Here is a 21,126-nt window from a genome sequence, read left to right as displayed (position 1 = left end):
AATAGGGAACCAGTGGGCAAGTACAGCAACTTCACACTGCTACATGGATTTTAATGCTAATTCTATTGGTGAGATACTGGTGTAGCAAAGCTTTGGGAGAGCAGTGTAAATCAGACAGCAATTTTCCTATTTCTGCATTTAACTGTACGATACAAACTCGAAGCTGCTTTTGGATTTTCTCCATAATAAATATGAATACTGATAGCCTCATTATTAATGCAAAATCTGGATCAGTATATTAGTGCTTAAATTTGAAAATTCTCTTCACAAAATGGCTGGACCTATCAGTGGTACTGATGGAAATCCAGACACTGTAGCACCAGAAGAGGTAGGGTGCCACTTAAAAGGGTGGAAGAACCCCGGCAATTGGAATAAATCTTCCAGTGAAGGCCCAAGTTGACAATGGGGATTTCAACATATATGGAATTAGGACATAACGGAGGGAGTGAAGGCCATTACTGGATGTTGCTCTTTCATTAGAAGACTTCAGGGTATTCCCACCACTACCATTAAGGTCCACTCAATGGTCTCTGATCGCTATGACAAGAGAAGTAGGTTGGAGGGAAAGGAGCCATGAACCCAAGTTGTTTCCTTGCTTGCATTTTAAGGCAATGGGCAGGGAAGGGATGGCAAATATTTGTCCCTGCAGGGAAAGAGGGAGAGAAATTAAGCAGTCAGCTATTAGTTGGCTTTGCCAGTTTATATAGCTTCCTGTATGCACTGTTGTCAACCTAATTCAAGGAAGGACAGCATGAGGAAAATCCAGGCCATGGATCTTGCTACTCAGACATAAGGTGGTTTTAGAGAAGATACAGGTGACTGCCTCCAAAGCCTTTGTATCGCAGAGGTCTTTAAAATTAGGAAAGGTTTTGATAGAGTAGATAGAGAGAAAACTTTTTCACTTGTGGGGAAGAGTATAACTAGAGGCCATCAATATAGTACGGTCGCCAAAAAATCCAACAGGGAATTCAGAAGAACCTTCTTTACCCAAAGAGTGATGAGAATGTGGAACTCACTAGCACAGGCAGTGGCTGAAGTGTTACAATTATGAGGTTTGTAAGATTTGTTATGTTTTGGAAGTGTGTCTTTAACTTAAGGTAAAATGAAAGGGGTCATGTGACCTGTTCTGAAGTCTGCCTAACAGCAAGCCTGGTTGGCTTGATTGTTGGAGATTAATGGGGACCCAGACTGTTTTACTGGGAGGTAGGTGCTAGGTGTTTACGCTTGGAGATAATGGCACCAGACTGCATGCTAACAGTGGATCGACTGAGACGCTCCAAAGTCCCAGAAGTGTTGAGAATGTCAGGTTGTTAACAGCTGTGCTTTAAACTGTCCATTTACTTTCAAGATGAGAGTGAGAGTGTTGGCTTCTCAAGGTTCGTTAATCAGCATTTCACCTGGATTCAAGAACCATATGATTCACGTTGCCATGGAGATGAGCTTCAAGAGGGGAAGGGATTCTAAGATATCCCTGAAACTCTCAGACAATTTGCAGGATCCAGGAGAGGGAGAGCAGCTATATGTAGCATGATGCTGTGGTTCACCATGCAGGAATGCGGGTGAGAACTCACGCTCAGAATGGAAAGACCAAATTTCTGGGGACTGAAAACATGGTTGGAAGATTTGCCCAACATTAGCTAGAGGGCGGAGTCTCCAGGAAAACTTGCATCGTGAAAGACATTTCTGGAGTAAAAAATTTCCAACCTGAGAAATGGAAAGATCAGAAGTAAACCCTTGGGAGCGAAGAATCAATTTGGACAGATTTCAGGAAAATTTAACGTCTTCTTAGAGAACAGTATAATGTACACCAGCAAAGTGTGTTTTTCTCACTTGTGCTAAAAATGAGGAGGGTATTCTGTTTTGTGGTTTAAAGTATAAGTTTCCCCACAGAGTTCAGTCAATAGTGCTTTCAGTTGTTTGTTACAGTAAATGTCTTAAAATACGAGATCTTGTGCCATCCTTTCAGCTATTAACTGGAATTTCAAATTTCTTTTTAAAAGTTATCAGTCTTTTTGGAGACCGTAACAAAATTGGGGACTGTTATAGGATTTCAAATCCACAGGTTGAGATGAGTACACTGGGTTTGGTCAGAGTTTAAACGAGCAAGATTTTACAATGACCTTTGCTGTATTTGTTAAAGTTTAAATGGTTACGGTTTTTACTGAATATCTCTCTCTTCAAAAGAGAGGACTCATCTTCGAATTAACCAAGGTTAATTTTAAAGCAGTGGTATAAAAGTTGAAAATAGATTTAAAAGTAGGTGCTGAGAAAGCAGAAGTAGTTGCAGTATTGGCTCAACACTTGATCTTGAAGAAGAAAAAGATAATCCAGATAAAACACAGCTCGAGTTGGCTGGGATTCAGTTGCAAATGAAACAACTGGAATTGGAGTCAGGCAAATAGGGAAAGAGATAGAGAATTTCAAAGAATAAAAGAAAAGGAAAGCCCTGAATTGCAAAAGAAAGGAAAGCCATTAAATTTGAACTGGATGGGTTTCAATTACGTGAACAAGGAGTAGCTGGCAGGCTTGACAATGAGTTAGATTTAACACCTGGTTTTGGTTTGGCAAGAATATTTGCCTGGTGCCTAAATTCAGGGAGGAAGGAGTTGAAATGTAAATGTAAATTGCTATGAAGTTAGTGCCCACAAAAAATTGGACAATTCTATTACAAAGTGTTTTAGTAGGGAAAGCGTAAGAGGTTAATTAAAATATTTCAGATGAACATTTGCAGACTATGATACAGTTAAGACATTTGTGCTTAATGCGTATGAGATTGTTCCAGAAGCTTATAGGCAGAAGTTTAGAAATCTGGGGAAGAGGCAGAATCAGACTTTTGTGAAATTTGCTAGAGAAAAGAATGATGTTTGATTGATGGTATAGAGTAATGAAACGTGAAAACCTCAGAAAGATATTGTTACTGGAAGATTTTACAAACAGTATTCCTTTAGGAATCAGGTGTGAACTCAAAGACCATAAAGTTTCTAAAATAAGGGAAGCTGTAGTTTTGGTTGTTAGTTATGAACTATTCCACAAACACATAGGAAGCAGCTGACCCTTGTTTGCAAACCCACAGAGAAGCTGGAGAGATAAATGAGTTGAAAAAAACGCTAATTACCATTTGGAGAATGGCAAAACTGAAAAGACAGGTGTTTCTCAGAGTAGTGAAAGAGACAGGCTGGGAGATAAATATGATTCCAGGAGACCAATGTGTTACTTTTACCATAAGGTGAGGTGAGAATGACTGCCCTTGTCATCAAGGCAGCATTTGACTGAGTGTGGCATCAAGGAGCCCCAGCAAAACCAAAGTCAATGGGAATCAGTGGAAAAACTCTCCATTGGTTGGAGCCATATCTAGCACAAAGGAAGATGGTCCCAAGACATCACTGCAGGAGTTCCCCAAGACAGTGTTCAAAGCCCAACCACCTTCTGTTGCTTCACCAATGACCTTTCCTCTATCATAAGGTCGGAAGTGAGGATAGTTGCTGACGATTGCAATTTTCAGCATCACTGGAGGCTCCTCAAATACTGAAACAGTCCATGGCCATATGCAGCAAGATCTGACAACATTCAGGCTTAGACAGATTAGTGGCACGTAACATTTGCACCATGCAAGTGTCAGGCAATGACCATCTCCAACAAGAGAGAATCCAACCATCTCCCCTTGACTTTCAATGACATTACTATCTCTGAATCTCTGACTAACAACATCCTGGGGGTTACCATTGACCAGAAACTAAACTGGACTAGCCACACAAATGCCGTGGCTACAAAAGCGAGACAAAGGCTGGGAATTCTGCGATGGGTAACTCACCTCCTGACACCCCAAAGTCTGTCCGCCATCCACAAGCCCAGGAGTGTGATGGAAAACTCTCCAATTACCTCAATGAAGGCTGCTCCAATAACACTCAAGAAGCTCAACACCATCCTGGACAAAGCCTTAAACATTCACTCCTCCCAGCAGTGTGCACAATCTACAAGATGCAACTCACCAAACAGCACCATCCAAACCTGTGACCTCTACCACCTAGAAGGACAAGGGTTGCAGATGCATGGGAACACCACCACCTGCAAGTTCCCCTCCAAGCCACACACCATCCTGACTTGGAAATATATCGCCGTTCCTTCACTGTTGCTGGGTCAAAATCCTGGAGCTCCCTTCCTAACAGCACTGTGGATGTACCTACACCACATGTACAGCAGTTCAAGAAGGCAGCTCACCACCACTTTCTCAAAGGCAATTAGAGATGAGCAGCAAATGCTGGCCTATACAGCGATGCCCAAATTCCATGAAAGGGCATGGGAAAGCCAACTGCTGGAGATTGAAAGCTAAGACAGTAACTTCTGTGGGCACGTCCAGTGCTTCTCCAGAAAATGCTGCATCAGTGAGTGAAGTTTGTGGTAAACCGATGCGATCTAATGTATTTACAGTGGGTGTAAATTGGGACATAAAAGATTATGGGAGTTTCTATATTTGAGGGTGCTCTATTTTTTTTCTTTTGGGGAGCCAAAAAGATTGTTATTCTTAGAGTTACAGGGTCAGCTCAAAGGTTGATCCTGGCAAAAGACATGAATTTCTCTCCAGAGAGTTCACTAAATAAAAATATATTGATATAGGGTATTGCTGGAAACAGTTTTCCTATTCCATCGTATATGAGTCTGTTATAGTTGAAGTGGTGCTGAAATTACCTTTTAAAGATATTGGCTTCATGACAGGGAATGGCCCGTCAGGAAACAGAATGCTGACACCTACAGGGATGGCAGGTAAATCCATTGAAACTGACAGAATACTAAAGAAATCAGAGATTATTTGTAATCCTGGTGTAGAATGTATTATTTCGACTAAAGATGTGTCCAAGGAATCAAAAGTTCAAACTCCTGAAATTGAAAAGATACTGAAGCCTCAGATTGACATTAAAGACTTCGAACCAACTGGTAACGAGTTGAACTTGCCTGCAGACCCTAAGCCACAGGTGTCAAAACACAATACAGCAGCAGAATTCCAGGCTAAGGGATAAAGAGAGACAGTCCTTTCAACCAAAATGACTTGGCTCTAACTGATGCTGTTACTGTGGAGCTGAGGGTAGATTTGAGTCCGAGAATGGAAAATAAAGCTTCAAAATGAAAAATCTATGAGTCTTGCTCGGAAGGAGTTGGACAAAGCTCGTTCTGAATGCAAAGGTGAAAAACAGAAAGAATGTAAAAGAATGCGAGAGCTGATTAAAAGAATATCAGGATTTTTTTTTTAATCAGAACATCGAAGTAATCTCAACAAGATTCTTAAACAAGTGAAGGCAAGCCGTAAGCCTGAATTTAAATAGGAGAAAGAGGATTCGGACAGTTGGCTAGCTGAACCTTTTTTAAAAAATGTGATTAAACAACCTGCTCTGAAAGAGAAGGATAATCCAAAGACTGAGTTAAAAAGTGAACACCCTGGCAATAATGTAAGGTCAGGTTTCAAAAAAAAAGGAAATGCTGAATCCAGAGGCTAAAAAGCAATCTGACAGAGAATTTCTTCTTCATCTACCATTTATACCCGCTAGTACGCAAAAGCCAGAGGAACTATCAAAAGTGAACAATATTGTTCTTGACAAGGTTAATCAAACCAGACCAAGGATACAATTGTCTAATCAAGGACATGGAAACATTGAGAACTTTAATCATCATGAAAAGGGAGATATTTTATGATGCATCTTGGAAGGTGAAACCACTAGCAGTGACATCAATTTTCAATAGAGAGGAAGAACTTTAAAAATCAACATAAAGTGGGCTTTAGCTCCTAATTATTACATGCATTTGGTTGATACAGGTTAAACTTCATGATGCTGCCAGGGTGGATTTTTTAATGGAAAATGTGACAGCACGTGGGAGAATATTATTTATTGTACGATATGTAGTAAGTTAGTTATTGAAGTGTACTAAATGTTATAAGTTGTTATATTTTGGATAGTGTTTATGTAAACTATGGTGATGACTTCACATTCTCTATGGGGGTTGGTGGAGGGGGGAGAAATCTCCAAAAAACTCACACTGTGAAAGACGGTTCTGGAGTTAGAAGTTTCAGGTTTGGAAAGGAAAAAGATCAGAAGTAAACACTCAGGAGCTAAGAAGCACTTTGGAATGATTCCTGGAGTACTGAATGACTCTGTAAAAGACAGTGTAACGTATAACTGAGAAGTGTTTTCTCTGTGCAAAAAATAAGAAGGGGCCTATTCCATTCCATGGTTTGAAATATATGTTACAATAAACATCTTAAAACAGGAAATCTCGCCGTGACATCCTTTCAGCCATTAACTGGAATTTCGAATTTCTTTTGAAAAACCATCAGTCTCTATGGAAGTCATAATAGACGCAGATAGTATACAGCAGACTAGATATGAGGGAGAAGGGAATAGAGGATTACAATGATATTTGGGAAGAGGCCTGAGAAAAGCACAAACGCCAGAATGGGCTGATTGGGCCAAATAGCCTGTTTCCTGCCGTATATCCTATGTATGGATATCTATGTAGAGAAGTTCACATATTGCTTTCATTTTGTGGGCAGAGGTATACATGCTGAGTACCATTAGTCCTCATTGTCACAGAAACTTAAATTGTTACCTTTTGACTGCCTCTAAATCCACAATTAATAGCTACCACTGAAATACTAGTCTGAAAGCAGCTTAAGAAGTGTTAAAAGACATATCCCAAAACATTTACAACAATAAATACTTCTGTTTGTGTTTTGGAATTTTTCCATTCAAACAACTTTTCCTGATTTTCATTTGAACTAATTAAATGCGACATCACACACATGCACAATTTCTATTCCGCCAGTTTTAGGTGCGGTTTAAAGAAATACATCGGATTTTCAGGTGACCCATAGTGGGAAGCCCCCTTCAAGGCAATTAAATTGCAGGCAAAGCAGTGGGATCTGATCAAATGGAACCATATCACATCTGGCCAATTTAAACAATCTTCACAAACATTTTCCCAAACAACTAATGGGTTCTTCCTACCGAATGCAGCTTCTGGTACAGGCCACATGCGTTGCATACATATCCACCGTTTGCATTCTTTCGCCAAAGAGAGGTCTTTGTGGTCAGGCAGTTGGCACAGAAGACTCCAGAGCCTCTTCGTCTCTGCAACAGCAAAAGGTCAAAGGTATATCATGTGATCAGTGAAGTTAGGACAAATCAACACAAGAGTTTTGTTTCCATTCTGGCAGAAATAACCAAGGAAACAAGTTGCTCACAATAAGGTCACTTTTAATTGTGCTTCTTCACAATAACTGAGTCTCGTTATAATAAACCAGTGACAGATTAAGCATAGAAATCACATAAAAGCATCATTATAGCAATATGCAAATTCCAACAAGGTGATCATATTAATTTGTTATAATATCTGCAAAAAGTTCCTATTTATGCCAAGCTCAAATAATTTTGATTTAGCAGTTCGCCATATAAAAAAGGGCAAAGCAATTTAATTTAAATGCTTTAAGTATAGGGGTGAGAAAAGTATCCTGTTTCACCTTTTACTGACAATTTGTCAAATCTTTAGTAATTAAATAATGCAAATGGCCGGACACATTACAAATATAAGAGTTATAACTCTCACATCGAAAGTGAAATTGTGGGTTTTTAATGACAGTTTCCCAAATGTCAGTGAGAATTGCGGAGTAAGTATTTTAAATAGTTCAATATAACTAGCAACCAACTTACTGAATGAACTACCGTGTGAGACGCTCGTGTACAGACACATAACCAACTCCATAGCTGCTTGCCCAGTTTCAACTTTGGCCTCCTGCCCCTCTTAGAACAGAGTTTAAAATCTCATATCCTAGTTTATCCTTTTATCAATCGCTTATTTCTACATCTGCAACATTGAACACCTCTGCTACAACCATTCCTCCAATCCAGGAGATAAAAGAACGCAAAAAGGAATTAGGGGGAGCCAGGAGATAAAAGAGCACGAGGGGGAGTAAGAGAGGAGCTGGGAGATAAAACACCGCGAGAAGGAGCGAGAGAGGAGGAGAGAGATGAAAGAGTGCGAGAAGGAGCGAGAGAGGAGGCGGGAGATGAAAGAGTGTGAGGAGTGAGAGAGGAGGCGAGAGATGAAAGAGCTGCTGCTGCTGGGGTGGGTCTCAGTGGATCAACCATATTTGGGTGAAAATCATGTGTGACATCATAGGGAACTATGTAAGTGATTGGTTGGTGAGTATTTTACTTGTTTTGCTGATTTATCTTTTAAATTCTGGTACAATTTATTGGTAACTAAAGTTTTCTTCATAATAAGGTTTTTGTAATAGCAGCAGTAAAACTTATTGGGAGTAATAGGGTTTATTAATTAAAATAAATAAAAATAACCAAAACTTTAAAATAAAATAATTCAAGTAAATACCTAAAACACATAACTGTGTAATTAGGTAATGTATAACTTTTAAGTGTAGCTGGTACTAGCTTTTAATAAGCGCAGTAAATTGTAGTAAACATAGGAATTATTCTAAGTTAATTAAGAAAGCAATTAAATTAAATTAACTAAATAACAAAAATACAATGGCAGGACAGGTGGGAACTTTTGGTCGCCAAGGCGATCCAGGTCAAACATGTCTGCAGAAGTAAGAACAGCTAGAGGAATTCTGGATCAGGATTATTGATCTGGAAGACAACCTGCAGACACAGTGCAACATAAGGGAGGGGCAAAATACCTGGGCAGTTTGCTCCAGAAGATGGTCACGTCTCTTAGAATAGGGTCATCTGTTTTGGATAGCAGTGAGGGACAAGAGGATGTGACTGTCAGTAAGGCAGGTAAAGGGACTGAGCAGACAGTAGGGGAGGAATTTCAGACTTTGCAATTGTCAAACAGATACAAGACGCTTGCTGCCTGTGTGGACGAAAGCGAAGTCTGCAGGTTGGATGAGCAGACTGACCATGGCTCCATGGTACAGGAAGCCGTTCATGCGGGGAGAGCAAAAGGGAATGTAGTGATTGTAGGGGACAGTATGGTGAGAGGGATCGACACTGTTCTCTGCAGCAAAGAGCGAGAGTCCAGGCGGCTGTGATGCCTGTCCAGTGCCAGTGGGCAGGGGAGTATCCAGTTGTTGTGGTCCATGTAAGTGCCAACGACATAGGCAGGACAAGGAACGAGGTTCTGCATAGTCAGTATGAAGATCTTGGTGCCAAATTAAGAAGCAGAACCTCAAAGGTAATAATCTCTAGATTATTACCAGAGCCGCATGCAAATTGGCATAGGGCAAATAAGATTAGAGAGATGAATGCGTGGCACAAAGATTGGTGTGGGAGAAGTGGGTTCTGGTTCGTGGGGCACTGGCAACAGTACTGGAGAAAGTGGGGGCTGTACCATTGGGACGATTTACACCTGAACCATACTGGGACCAGTGTTCTAGCGAGCCGCATAACTAGGGAAGGAGAGAGGGCTTTAAGATAAACAAGAGGGGTGAGGGGTCAAGCTCGGGTAGAGGTAGCAAATCAAGAGCTGAGCCAAGGCAGGGGAGCAAAATAGCAATATGGGAAATGAGGGTCAGAGAATGGCAGGAAGGGACAGAGAGAAAAAAAACTAAGAGTACACCAACAGTCAAGACTAGATGTTACAAAGGTAACAAAACTAAAGGCTCTGTATCTGAATGTGTGTAGCATTAAAAACAAAGTAAATTAATTGATAATACATATTAAGGTGAATAAATATGATCTGATAGTAATTACAGAGACGTAGCTGCAGGATGACAAGGATTGGGTCCTGAATATTGAGGGATATATGACATTGAAGAAGAATAGGAAGCTAGGTAAAGGCGGAGGGGTAGTACTGTAGATCAAGGATGGCACTGGTGCAATAGTTAGAGATTAACTTGGTTCAGGAGAATAGGATATAGAATCGGTTTAGGTGGAGATGAGGAAACATAGGGGAACGACGTCACTAGTGAGGGTGGAGGCCCCCTAACAGTGACCACAATGTAGGACAAAGTATACAAGAAGAAATATTGAGTGCTTGTGATAAAGGGATGGCAAAAATTATGGGTGATTTTTATCTACATATAAACTGGAAAAATCAGTTTGGCAGTAGTAACGTGGATGGGGTGTTCATAGAATGTTTCCGAGATAGTTTCTTAGAGCAGCATGTTCTGGAGCCAACCAGAGAGCAGGTTATATTTGGCTTGGCATTGTATAATATGACAGGATTAACTAAAGACCTCAGGGTAAAGGCACCCCTAGGTAGCAGCAACCACAATATGATTGAATTTTACATTTAGTTTGAAAGGGAGAAGAGTGGGTCTAAGACTAGTATTTATATTCGTAAATAAGAGCAACTATTTGGGGATGAAAGCTGAGCTAGCTGATGTGAACTGGGATACTAGGCTAGAGGGTAGATCATTAGAGAAGCAGTGGCGGACAGTTGAGGAGATATTTCAGAATATTCAGTATAAGTAGATTCTTACTATAAAGAAAAATTCTAAGGGGGGGGGGGGGGGGGGGGGTCCACCATCTGTGGTTAACTAAGGTAGTTAAGGAAAGCATCAAACTTAAGGAAAAACCATATAACTGCGCAAAGATGAGTGGCAGGTCAGGTGATTGGTCCGAATATAAAGAATGGCAGAGAATGACTGAAAGGTTAATCAGGAGAAAGAAATTAGAGTATGAGAGGAAGCTAGCTAGAAATGCAAAAACAGATAGCAAGAGCTTCTACAGGTATCTGAAAAACCGGTAAAGTGTAAGTAAAGTGAGTGTTGGTCCTCTAGAGAGTGACAATGGGGATTTAATAGTAGATAATAAGGAAATAGTGGATGAAATGAACAAATAGTTTGCTTCTGTCTTCACTACAGAGAATACATAAAACATTCCTGTAATCGCTTTGAATCAGGAGGTGGAAGGGAGAGGGGAACTTGGTGAAATTACCTTCACTAGGGAAGCGGTACTGAGCAAACAGATGGAGCTGTGGGCTGACAAGTCCCCGGGTCCTGATGGACTCTATCCTAGAGCCTTAAGAGAGGTGGCTAATGAGGTAGCCGATGCGTCGGTGTTAATTTTCCAAAATTCTCTAGATTCTGCAAAGATTCCATCAGACTGGAAAGTAGCAAATATAACCCCTCAATTCAAGAATGAGGGAGGCAGAAAACAGGAAACCATAGGCCAGTTAGCTTGACATCTGTTGTGGGGAAGGTGTTAGAATCGATCATTAAGGAAGTCATAGCTGGGCACTTGGAAAAACTGAAGGTAATCAGGAAGAGTCAGCATGGCTTTGTGAAAGGGGGATCATGTTTAACCAATTTATTGGAGTTCTCTTAAGAAGTAACATGCGCTGTGGATAAATGGGAGCTTGTAGACAGGCTGTTTGTGGGCTTCCAGAAGGCATTTGATAAGGTGCCACATCAAAGGTTATTGCAGAAAATAAAAGCTCATGGTGTAGGTGGTAACTTATCAGCATGGATAGAAGATTGGCTGGCTGGCAGAAAAAATATGCATAAATGGGTCTTTTTCTGATTGGCAGGATCTGACAAGTGGGGTCCTGCAGGGGTCTTGGGCCTCAACTTGTTACAATTTATATCAAATGACTTAGATGAGGGGCGCAAAGGCATGGTAGCTAAATTTGCAGATGATAGAAAGATAGGTAGGAAGTAGGTTGTGAAGAGGACATAAGGAGGCTGCAGACGAATATAGATAGTAGTTGCTTGGTCATACAGAACTGAGTATTGCCAAAAAGAGAGACATGTCTAAGCTTTTTGTCTTGCACTCATCAGGACACTTCGCAAGAATACCACTAAAAGGGGAAAATGACAATTTATACTGTATGCGAAGAGAGTGCTGATTGGTTGGAAAGTGGATTCAGATACAGATAGATTGAGTGAGTGGGCAAGAATCTGGCAGATGGAGCATAATGTGGGAAAATGTGAAGTTGATTATTTTGGCAGGGAGAATTAAAAAAGCAGAGTATTACTTAAACGGAGAATGACTGCAGAATTCCAAGGTACGGAGGGATCTAGGTGTTCTAGTGCACGAGTCACAAAAAGTTAATATGTAGGTACAGCAAGTTATTAAGGCGGCTAATGGAATGCCATCCTTTATTATGAGGGGATTTGAACATAAAAATAAGGATGTTATGCTTCAGTTATACAGGGCATTGGCGAGACCAAATCTCAAATATTTAAGGAAGGATGTATTGGAGGGGGTTCAGAGGAGGTTTATTAGATTGATACCTGGAATGAGCGTGATGTCTTATGAGGAAAGGTTAGACAGGCCAGGCTTGTTTCCACTGGCATTGAGAAGATTGACGGGTGACTTGATTGAAGTAGATAAGATCCTGAACGGTCTTGACAAGGTGGATGTGGAAAGGATGTTTCTTCTTGTGGGTGAGTTGAGAACTAGGGGTCACGGTTTTAAAATTAGGGGTTTCCCTTTTAGGGCAGAAATGAGGAGAAATGTTTTCTCTCAGAGGGTTGTGCGACTTTGGAACTCTGCCTCAGAAGGCAGTGGAGGTGGGGTCACTGAATATCTTTAACGTAGAGGCAGATTGCTTCCCTTGCCTAACAAGAATCAAAGTTCCCTGGGGATAGATGGGACTGTGGAATTCGAAACACAAACAGATCAGCCATGATCTTATTAAATGGTGGAGCAGGTTCAAGAGGCCGAATGCCCTACTTCTGCTCCTATTTTGAACGTTCTTATGTCCTTGACTCCTTACCTAGTCCTCTTTCATCATCAGATGGGACTTATCCAATGCCCCCCTTGTTAGATCACAACCTTCACTTATCATTCATCTCAAATGATCCAAGCTCCACTGCCATATTCTGTCATTCGTTGAGATGTACCAGCCTTTCACATCTGTGCTTTATGACCTAAACTGGCTCCCTAATAGATCCAATTTTAAATAACACATCCTCATTTGCAAATCCCTCCATGGGCTAATATTGCTCCTCTCTACATCTGCAATTTTCTGCAGCCTCCAGTTCCCTGACTCTAGCCTTTCTTGGTGATAAAGCCTTCAGCTGTCTTGGCCCTGCTCTCAAACTCGCTTCCTAAACCCTTCCTGCTCTCTAACTCTTTTCCCAATTTTAAAGGCCTTTCCAATCGAACTTTTAGTCACTTCTCCTGACCGTCCTGCAAAGGCGTGGAACCTATCCTTCTCTATGGTATCAGATTTTGAGCTGCTCCATGTTAAAGGCATAATTTTAACTTTAAGAAATAGAAGAACAAACCTGTATTTGTATAATGCCTTTCTTGATCTCAGGACATATTAAAGCACTTTACAGTTAATTCCATATTTTTGAACTGTAGTAATAATGTGCTCAAGTTTCTAGAGTGGAATTTGAACTCTCAACCTTCTGACTAAGAGGACTGACTTTTTGTGGTCCCACAAGGCAAGTTGGAAGGTGAGAGCAGAAGCCAATTTGGAAAATAGCATATTGGGTCAGCCACCTGACGTGCTCCCACATCCGAGTGATCTTGCAAGGGGTGGGGTTGACACAACAGAGGCCAGTCAGCAGCAGCTGCTAGTCACCAATTAGTCCCATTGATGGGCCGATTGAGGGGAAGTTGGTGGCACCGCTGGGATCTTCCCGATGGTGGAGATGCTGGAGCCTGGCATTTAACTTGAGGCTCCCTCTGGCAGAAGGCCGGGGGGGGGACATCGACACTCACTCATTCCAGCGCAGACTCGCTGAGATACAACAGTCGCAGCCACAAGCCACCCTGTTACCCCTACACAATGATGAAATGACGGCTGTCGTCATGCATGATTTTTAATTTTTCACAATGCAGTAGAGAGCACCTTCATTTTGAGGCACCCTCGCAGTCTCCCGCTTGCCTCAGCAGTGCCCACCTCTCCCAGTGGGGCTGCAGGCCTTCCTACTGACTCTCCAGCTTCCCAAATCCATCAGTCGTCCTTAACTGGATGGGGTACCCTGAGAGGCTCCCTTAATTGGCTGCCTCCAGAAAGATTGCAACCCACCACAGCCACTTGCAGCTTTCAGACCCAGAATTCAGGCCATGTCTGGATTGTGACCCCATCAGGAAAATTCAGCCCAGAGTGTCACCACTGAGCCAAAGCCTACACCGTCTATTTTAACAGAGGCATTAATCTCTTTTTCAATAGGTTAATGCTTCTGGTTAAACTGCAGACTAAGGAATTTCATATGAACATGTAAAATGGTAATATGCTAATGTTACACAGCGTGAAAGGCATTACTCATTCTTCTGCACCCCTAATGCCTCTATTTTTCATTTGCCCCTGCATGATAGGTTTCAGTTACTAAGGAAAAATGAAATATGGAAATTTAGGATAAGAAGCATGTTTTAATGCTTATTTGTTTAAAATTTAATAGCAGATATTTGAATTTTGCATGCTTGAAAACAGGTTTCAGAACTCATCACTTTCTGCAGCTTTGTGGGGTCAGTGGAGCTTAACTTATGGCAATAGTTTAACATTATCATATTGCATAATTGATGATTATTTAGAATTTTTTGTTGCCTATCTTTAAACAAAGTGGGGTTTGCTCCAAATATTTTACTTGCATGACAATTCTATACCAAATAAATTTCCATTTCCAGTCATTTTGACATCGAATTTTCCTCATTATATTGAACATAAAGTATAAAGCAACTGGACTGAGCAGAGTGATTTGCCACACGCACACAATCCTGGGATGCAGGTTTCGCTGGCAGGACGAGCATTTACTGCCTAACCCTAATTGCCCTGGAGGTGGTGGTGGTGAGTCGCGTTCTTGAACTGCTGAAGTCTGGCTGGTGATAGTAGCCCCTCAGTGCTGTGAGGGAACGAATTCCAGGATTTAAACCCAGCGATAGTGAAGGGGCAGTGATATATTTCCAAGTCAGGATGATGTGTGATTTGGAGGGAACCTACAAGTTGTGATGCTCCTATATACCATGCTACCCCTGCTCTTCTAAGCAGTAAAGGAAGCAGATTTTGAAGGTGCTGTTGAAGAAGCCTTGGTGAGTAGCTGCAGTGCATCCTGTAGGTGGTGCGCACTGTAGCCATGGTGAGCCGATGGTGTAGAGAGTGAATGTTTAATGTGGTGGATGGGGTGGCACTGAAGCAGGCTGTTTGTTCTGGATGCTGTTGAGCTTATTAAGTGTTGTTGAAGCTGCACTCACCAGGCAAATGGAGAGTATTCCATCACACTCTTGACTTGTGCCTTGTAGATGATGGACAGGCTTTGGGGAGTCAGGTGGTGAGTTACTCACCATAGAATACCCAGTCTCTAATCTGCTCTTGTAGCCACAGTGTTTATATAGTGTAGTGTGTACTGCATATATGTATATTATGCATTACAAAGCTGCACTGAAAGATTTTAGTTACTATGAACATATTGCAAGCTTTTTTTTGAAAGCTTCTTATAGACTTTCATTCATTTCAATATTCCTGATTTTACAGATACAGACAAGAATGAAACCATTGCTCTTTAAATTATATATGTTCAAGATTTGTGGTCTGATCATTTTTTACATACATATGTGAATCAATCATGGCTTCATTCTGCCCTACCACTGAGTTCCAGATCCAGGGAAACAATAATAAAGTAATACCTTTTCATTTTTGCAATCAGAGTTTTAGGTCCGTGCTAAATCCCTAAATTAGAATAAAAACAAAATACTGCAGATGTTGGAAATCTGAAATAAAAACAGAAAATGCTGGAAAAACTTAGCAGGTCATGTCAGCATCTGTGGAGAGAGAAACAGAGTTAATGTTTCGAGTCTGTCTGACCCTTCTTCAGTGCTCTGAAGAAGGGTCATACAGACTCAAAACGTTAACTGTTTCTCTCTCCATAGACCCTAAATTAAAATGTCTTCCCTCTGCTGACCATAAGGTGCTAAGCGGAATAAACTTGGACAATCTCAACCCAGTCCTAATGAAGAAAGATGGAAGTATAGCCAAAGTTACAGGGATATACAGAATAGCAATGAAAACTGTACATGCAGTGTGGGAACAGTGGAACTTATTAAAATACCTTCAAAAACTTCTATACCATTGAAACACAAATAAAAATTTTAGAATTCTCTCTTAAATGTAGATATACTACAGCATGGTCAACAATGGGTTTCTCATAGTTGAAATATTTATAACATCTGATTGCTTCCAAAGGTAGATCATCTGTATGTATAGAAGAAAGGGTTCTTATTTTTGTAAGACTCTAATGCACAGCCCCTACTAAGTTGTCCTTCCAGGGTATACAACATCCGTTGGATAATGCCAGATAGTGGACTTCATTTCATGAAAAGTGTCATTTGTTATTGAACAAATAATGCAAATATTTCATTAGATTATAATAGGCTGCTTGCATATTTCAGGACAATTATAGCTGAGCCAGAAGTACAGATGCAAATTTTAAATAATTTCAGGTTCAAGCCTACTCAATAACTCTCAAGAACAAATCTCTGTTCATCTCCTTTATCAATTCTTCCTCTTTTGCCAAGGGAACATAACCATTTTTAAAAAAATTGCTTACTTATGTTATTTACGGTTCTAAATGGGAGAAATTAGTAGACAGAGAAAGTTGGTTTTAACTTAGTGATAGTCCATTATAGCAGCGTTAACCTTCCAATAATAGTGCCCACATTTTAGTGAAACATTAAAAACTCTGAGTACAAGGCAGCTGCATCAAGTGATGTAAAATGTCCTCACGTTGTTTTGTAGGTAAGCAATTCTGAGAAACCTGAATGATGAAACTGTAGTGTCATTGTATAAATGTTATTCTGAATCATTCCAGGCCTGAGAATTGCAATCTTCTAACATTACATACACCACTGCTCACAAAGAAGCAGAAAAAGTGACTTTTTCAATTCATATCTAATTCTCCCAAAAATTTGTATGGGTCTTATAATAGTAAAGGATTCCACTGAAGGATTTTCTTCTCATTTCTGTAAATACATTTTTAAAATTAAAACATGTTAATAAACTGTCAAAAAAATTATAAACAGTCTAAAAACTTAACATTTTTTAAGGTCTTGCTTTACAAATGGAGTGTTCACCAAAAATAGCCAGAGAGAGTACAATGCTAATAATTGTACTCAGAGATATTCAAAGTAGAAGGCTTTTATAGGCATATTTCTGCCTTCAAGATTCAAGCAGTTTCTTGGAACAAAAAAGCACTTGATTCATCTGGCGTTTCACAATGTATTACAGAAAAAAAACCTGGTGAGCAGCCAGTTCCCTATAGGGTAATTTTTCCATCCAGATGCAAGTGCCATTGAAGGACTCGTCAGCTAAACTAATTACAATCTCGCATTTGCTGATGCCTGCTCACTCCAACATTCAACATTGTCCATTAATCATTGATACAAGGAAAATGAATGTAGCCAAAAGCAATGAGCACTGGTAGACTGCACAGCCATAAAACTTGAAATGACTGTAATAATTTAACTTGATTCTAGAAATATTTTCAGTTAGCAATAAACAGTTGAAAACTCAGTCTCACAATTACCCTTTCAAAACAAGAATATTTCTCCCCTCCCACCATCCACACCCTTCACCCACAATCCCTTTACTGTAAATGCTTGTGCCGCTACTGGTCACTGGTTGTGAAATAGTCAATACATTTATTGAACTAGGTTTAAGGTTTAATTAGAATTACGTTGCGATTTATTTGCAACTTTTAAATAGAAAAACTACCAGATCCTGTTACTGGCATGGTAATTATTAATCTAATTAACAAATGATTGCTACGACAAAGTACATTTCCTCAAACTTTAGCATGCTCACAGACAATTGTAGGGAAAATACATTTCCTTGACTGTGGAGGACCCTGCTCTCTCTCCCCTCCCTCTTTTTGTAGAAATAATGCAGTCAGTAAAACTCCAACAGATCTAATTACACCCTTTGTGATAGCGACTAGCCAAAACAAAATTAGCATAGCTCAAGCAACAATATTAGCTGCTGTGTAATCACTTGTTGAAATATCTTAGGATAATTAACATCTCATTCGTGGTGTCTGTAATGCACAATAGTCATCGAGCAAGCGTGTCACGCAGAATTTTAAATTGTTCCTTTGTTTGAATTAGCAATCATTACTGTGGGAGAGATAAGTTCTGTGCTTATAGTAATAAAATAAACTGTTTTGTGATATTATTTAGGACGTCAAAGACAAGCATCAGAAAGTTTTTACTTTACAAAGATAATCTAATAATCTTGGCAGTGTAGAACTAACTTCCCTTCTGAGTTTTGTTTTGAAGAAAAATTCAGAACCTGGTTCTAACAGAATAGTTTTGTGTGGCTTGCATCCGCTACACAGTTAGATAATTTAGTCAAGTACTTGGAGGGAAAATGGAATAATTTCTAATTATACAGAAGGGTCTCGGGAGTGATTAGACCAGCTAAGTGAGGTAATAGGCTATCCCCATCAAATACCTCACGTACGCGACTTCCTGTTCAATTACCAACTTGTCTGCACTGCCATCTGCAAAAACTAATACATATCTTGTTCTGCCAGTTTCTGCTTTTGCAGTTTTGTTAGCTGGCTGCAGCTGCTGTAGAAGAAAGCTCCAATTGTCTTTGATTTCCCCCTGTGCAAGCTCATTTTTCTCCCTGTCACAAACATCGTTTCAAGGTACAGCATTGTCTTTACTGGGGTGCAGAGCAAAGGAAAGGCATTCTGCTCAGTCTGACCCTGTTGTTTTCCATACCCCCAAGTGATTGCATGTCCAGCGTGCGCAGAATGGTATTCTGTGTCTGCTACAGTCCAGCTTATACCATGCATCGATGTCTGACTCACCAATTTCAGATACAGGGTGTTGAGCAGACTTGTCAACTCTCTAAATGGTCTTTACATGAGTTCTGATATTGTCTAATTTAAATACATTTTCCCAGAAGAAAATATCAAGACATAGTGAAGTGAGTGCTGCAAAACATCTGGCTACAATATTGGATATCAGTTTCCAGCCATCGAGTCCTTTCACCTGGGAATGGTTTGTAAATGATTCACTCCCTTAATTTTTCCCCTTAAAGCACATATCTTTGCTTTTCACATTACAGCATGGTATGTTGAAATGTCAATCCAATATTTTTTAAGATATGAACAGATGTCGAACATCGTGTCAAACGTCAGATGTTCAGACTCCAGATGTTTTTGCGTCCAGACTTCTCTACACTAGTTTTTACTTGAATTACACAAGATTCTTGTAGACTACAGTTCCATACCTTATAGAAACTTGTTCAAAAAAATCATGCAGATGTTACACTAATGAACCACTATTCTGTAACATTTTTGTTTGATTATAATGCAATGCAACAATATTTTCGTTCAATTTAGATTTCACTAGCATATTGGTGCTCTTGATGCTTTTCAGTTTTCTTAAGTTTGATAATAGAAGTGGTGCCAGTAAGATTAAAACAAAATTGTTCAGTACCTGGTCTGTGATGATAGTTAGGGCAGCAGTTGTAAGGACAGGCGACAAAGAAAAATCTGCCAGTGTTTCTCCTGACTTATATTCAGGGACCCAGCAAAAAGAACCATTGCCTTCACAAGGGACAGGGAATTAGAGGTGCTTGTTTGTAAGGGATATTGTATACGCAGGTGTCTCATTCGCAAAATCCAGGATAATTAAAAGCTTTCACAAATATATTGGGTTACCTTGTTCTTCATTAGTGTCAATCTGTTAGCCTGTCATGATATTCCTTTAAATGGCTTTGCCCTCATATTTTAAAATTCTCATTACTCTTTTGAATTCTAAATTTATAAGGTATTTTTTTCCCCCCACTCAAGGTCAGAGATACAGTTGCTTGAGAATAGAACTGAAAAGGCAAGACACAGCCAGGCACGGACTAACTATTTCACTTCGTTTCCTAGAATTCAGCCACTCTACCATGGGCCATCATATGCGTGCTCTCAACCACTCTCTTCAACAGCATCAATTCAATGCGCATCATAACTGCCCAGTTCCTTGGTCCTGCATTATCCTTTGTCTCACTGAATGCTTTAACAAAAAAAGTCTTTCTTTCCCTCAGTAACCACCAGAAACTTAAATGACTCTTGAATGCCAAACAATCCATATCATCTCTCTTCTTCCCTTTACTCTAACCATCTCCCTCCTAATATCATCTATTGCCACACTTTCACTGTACTCTGACTATTCCTTTTTGATTTTTAACAATCAGTCCTCAGGCAAGCCAAGTTTCAACTCTACCTTACTGAATTCCACATTCAACATAATGCTAAGCTCTTTTATCATGTGTGTGTGTGTTTCTGGTCAGGTGCACTACAACCCCCACCCCCACCCCCACCCCACAAACTCCAAGTGCTAACCTGTACTCCAGACCCTCTTGGAACCTGCCAGTTCTGGCTTTGTGCCCTCTGTCTATCACTTCATTGAGAACTGTTGCCACTTCAGTTCCTGTGACTCTTCCTCTGCACTCACTTTAATTAACCCTGATCTAAACTTGGAACTGTGTCTTTTTTCTAAACTCGTTCATAGGATGTGGGTGTCAGTGGCAAGGCCAGCATTTATTAACCATCTCTCATTGCCCACGAGAAGGTGTTAGTGAGTTGTTCTAACCTAGTGTCATCAAATCTGCTGACAGAGGGACACTTGTTATGTGACTGAAGAACCTCTGACTGGCTGGGGCCTACTCTCCGATGACTCCTCCTATCTCCCACTAGACCATGGACTTACTACCAAACACTAAATCTTTGTTTTCCAGATTGTTATGGATCTTATTTATCCCAGTGATCCTCCCCACATTGTCTCCAATCTCCTAAACCTCACAGGCCTATTTCTCCCTCCTCCTTGAAGTACAGAAACAGATCTCTCCTGGTAGATCGATTGCTTATCTTGCTCTGTCTATCCAACTTAGTTTCCTCTTATCTTCCCCCTCACATTCCCATTCTCCTTTACAGTCTCTACCCATCACACGAACAAATAAAGTACCAGCCCACAGTGTCTCGTTTAGACATGAGTAGTTATCTCTTTGGTGAACCAATGGATGTTGGCCAAGTCTAAAATTGAACTGAGAAGACAGAATAAAAGCAGGGCACAGTTTGAATTTTGATATTTGCTTTTTTTGATTTGGAAAGTTTGCTGAAGAAATTAATTCCATTTTTAAAATCTGATTTGAGTGTCCAGTTTTGACCTCAGATATTTTCTGACAGAAAATTGAAAACCAGGGGCAGAATTTTTTGCTGAGCAGGTG

The 21,126-nt window shown here is 40.2% G+C and overlaps 1 protein-coding gene across 6 annotated transcripts in view; it reads right to left on the bottom strand.

Moving 5' to 3' along the window:
• Window positions 1-21,126, bottom strand: part of trps1 (trichorhinophalangeal syndrome I) — a 190,360-nt gene that overhangs the window by 10,716 nt on the left and 158,518 nt on the right. For all 6 annotated transcript variants that reach the window (XM_078540204.1, XM_078540203.1, XM_078540202.1 and 3 more), the window contains exon 5: window positions 6,996-7,118. In XM_078540204.1, coding sequence (XP_078396330.1) covers window positions 6,996-7,118 — 123 coding nt within the window. The remainder of the gene's footprint in view (window positions 1-6,995; window positions 7,119-21,126) is intronic.

Source organism: Cetorhinus maximus, chromosome 4 (assembly GCF_964194155.1).
Source record: "Cetorhinus maximus chromosome 4, sCetMax3.hap1.1, whole genome shotgun sequence".
NCBI lineage: Eukaryota > Metazoa > Chordata > Chondrichthyes > Lamniformes > Cetorhinidae > Cetorhinus > Cetorhinus maximus.
Note: the sequence above shows the minus strand (reverse complement) of the source record. Positions and strands in the feature narration are given on the sequence as shown.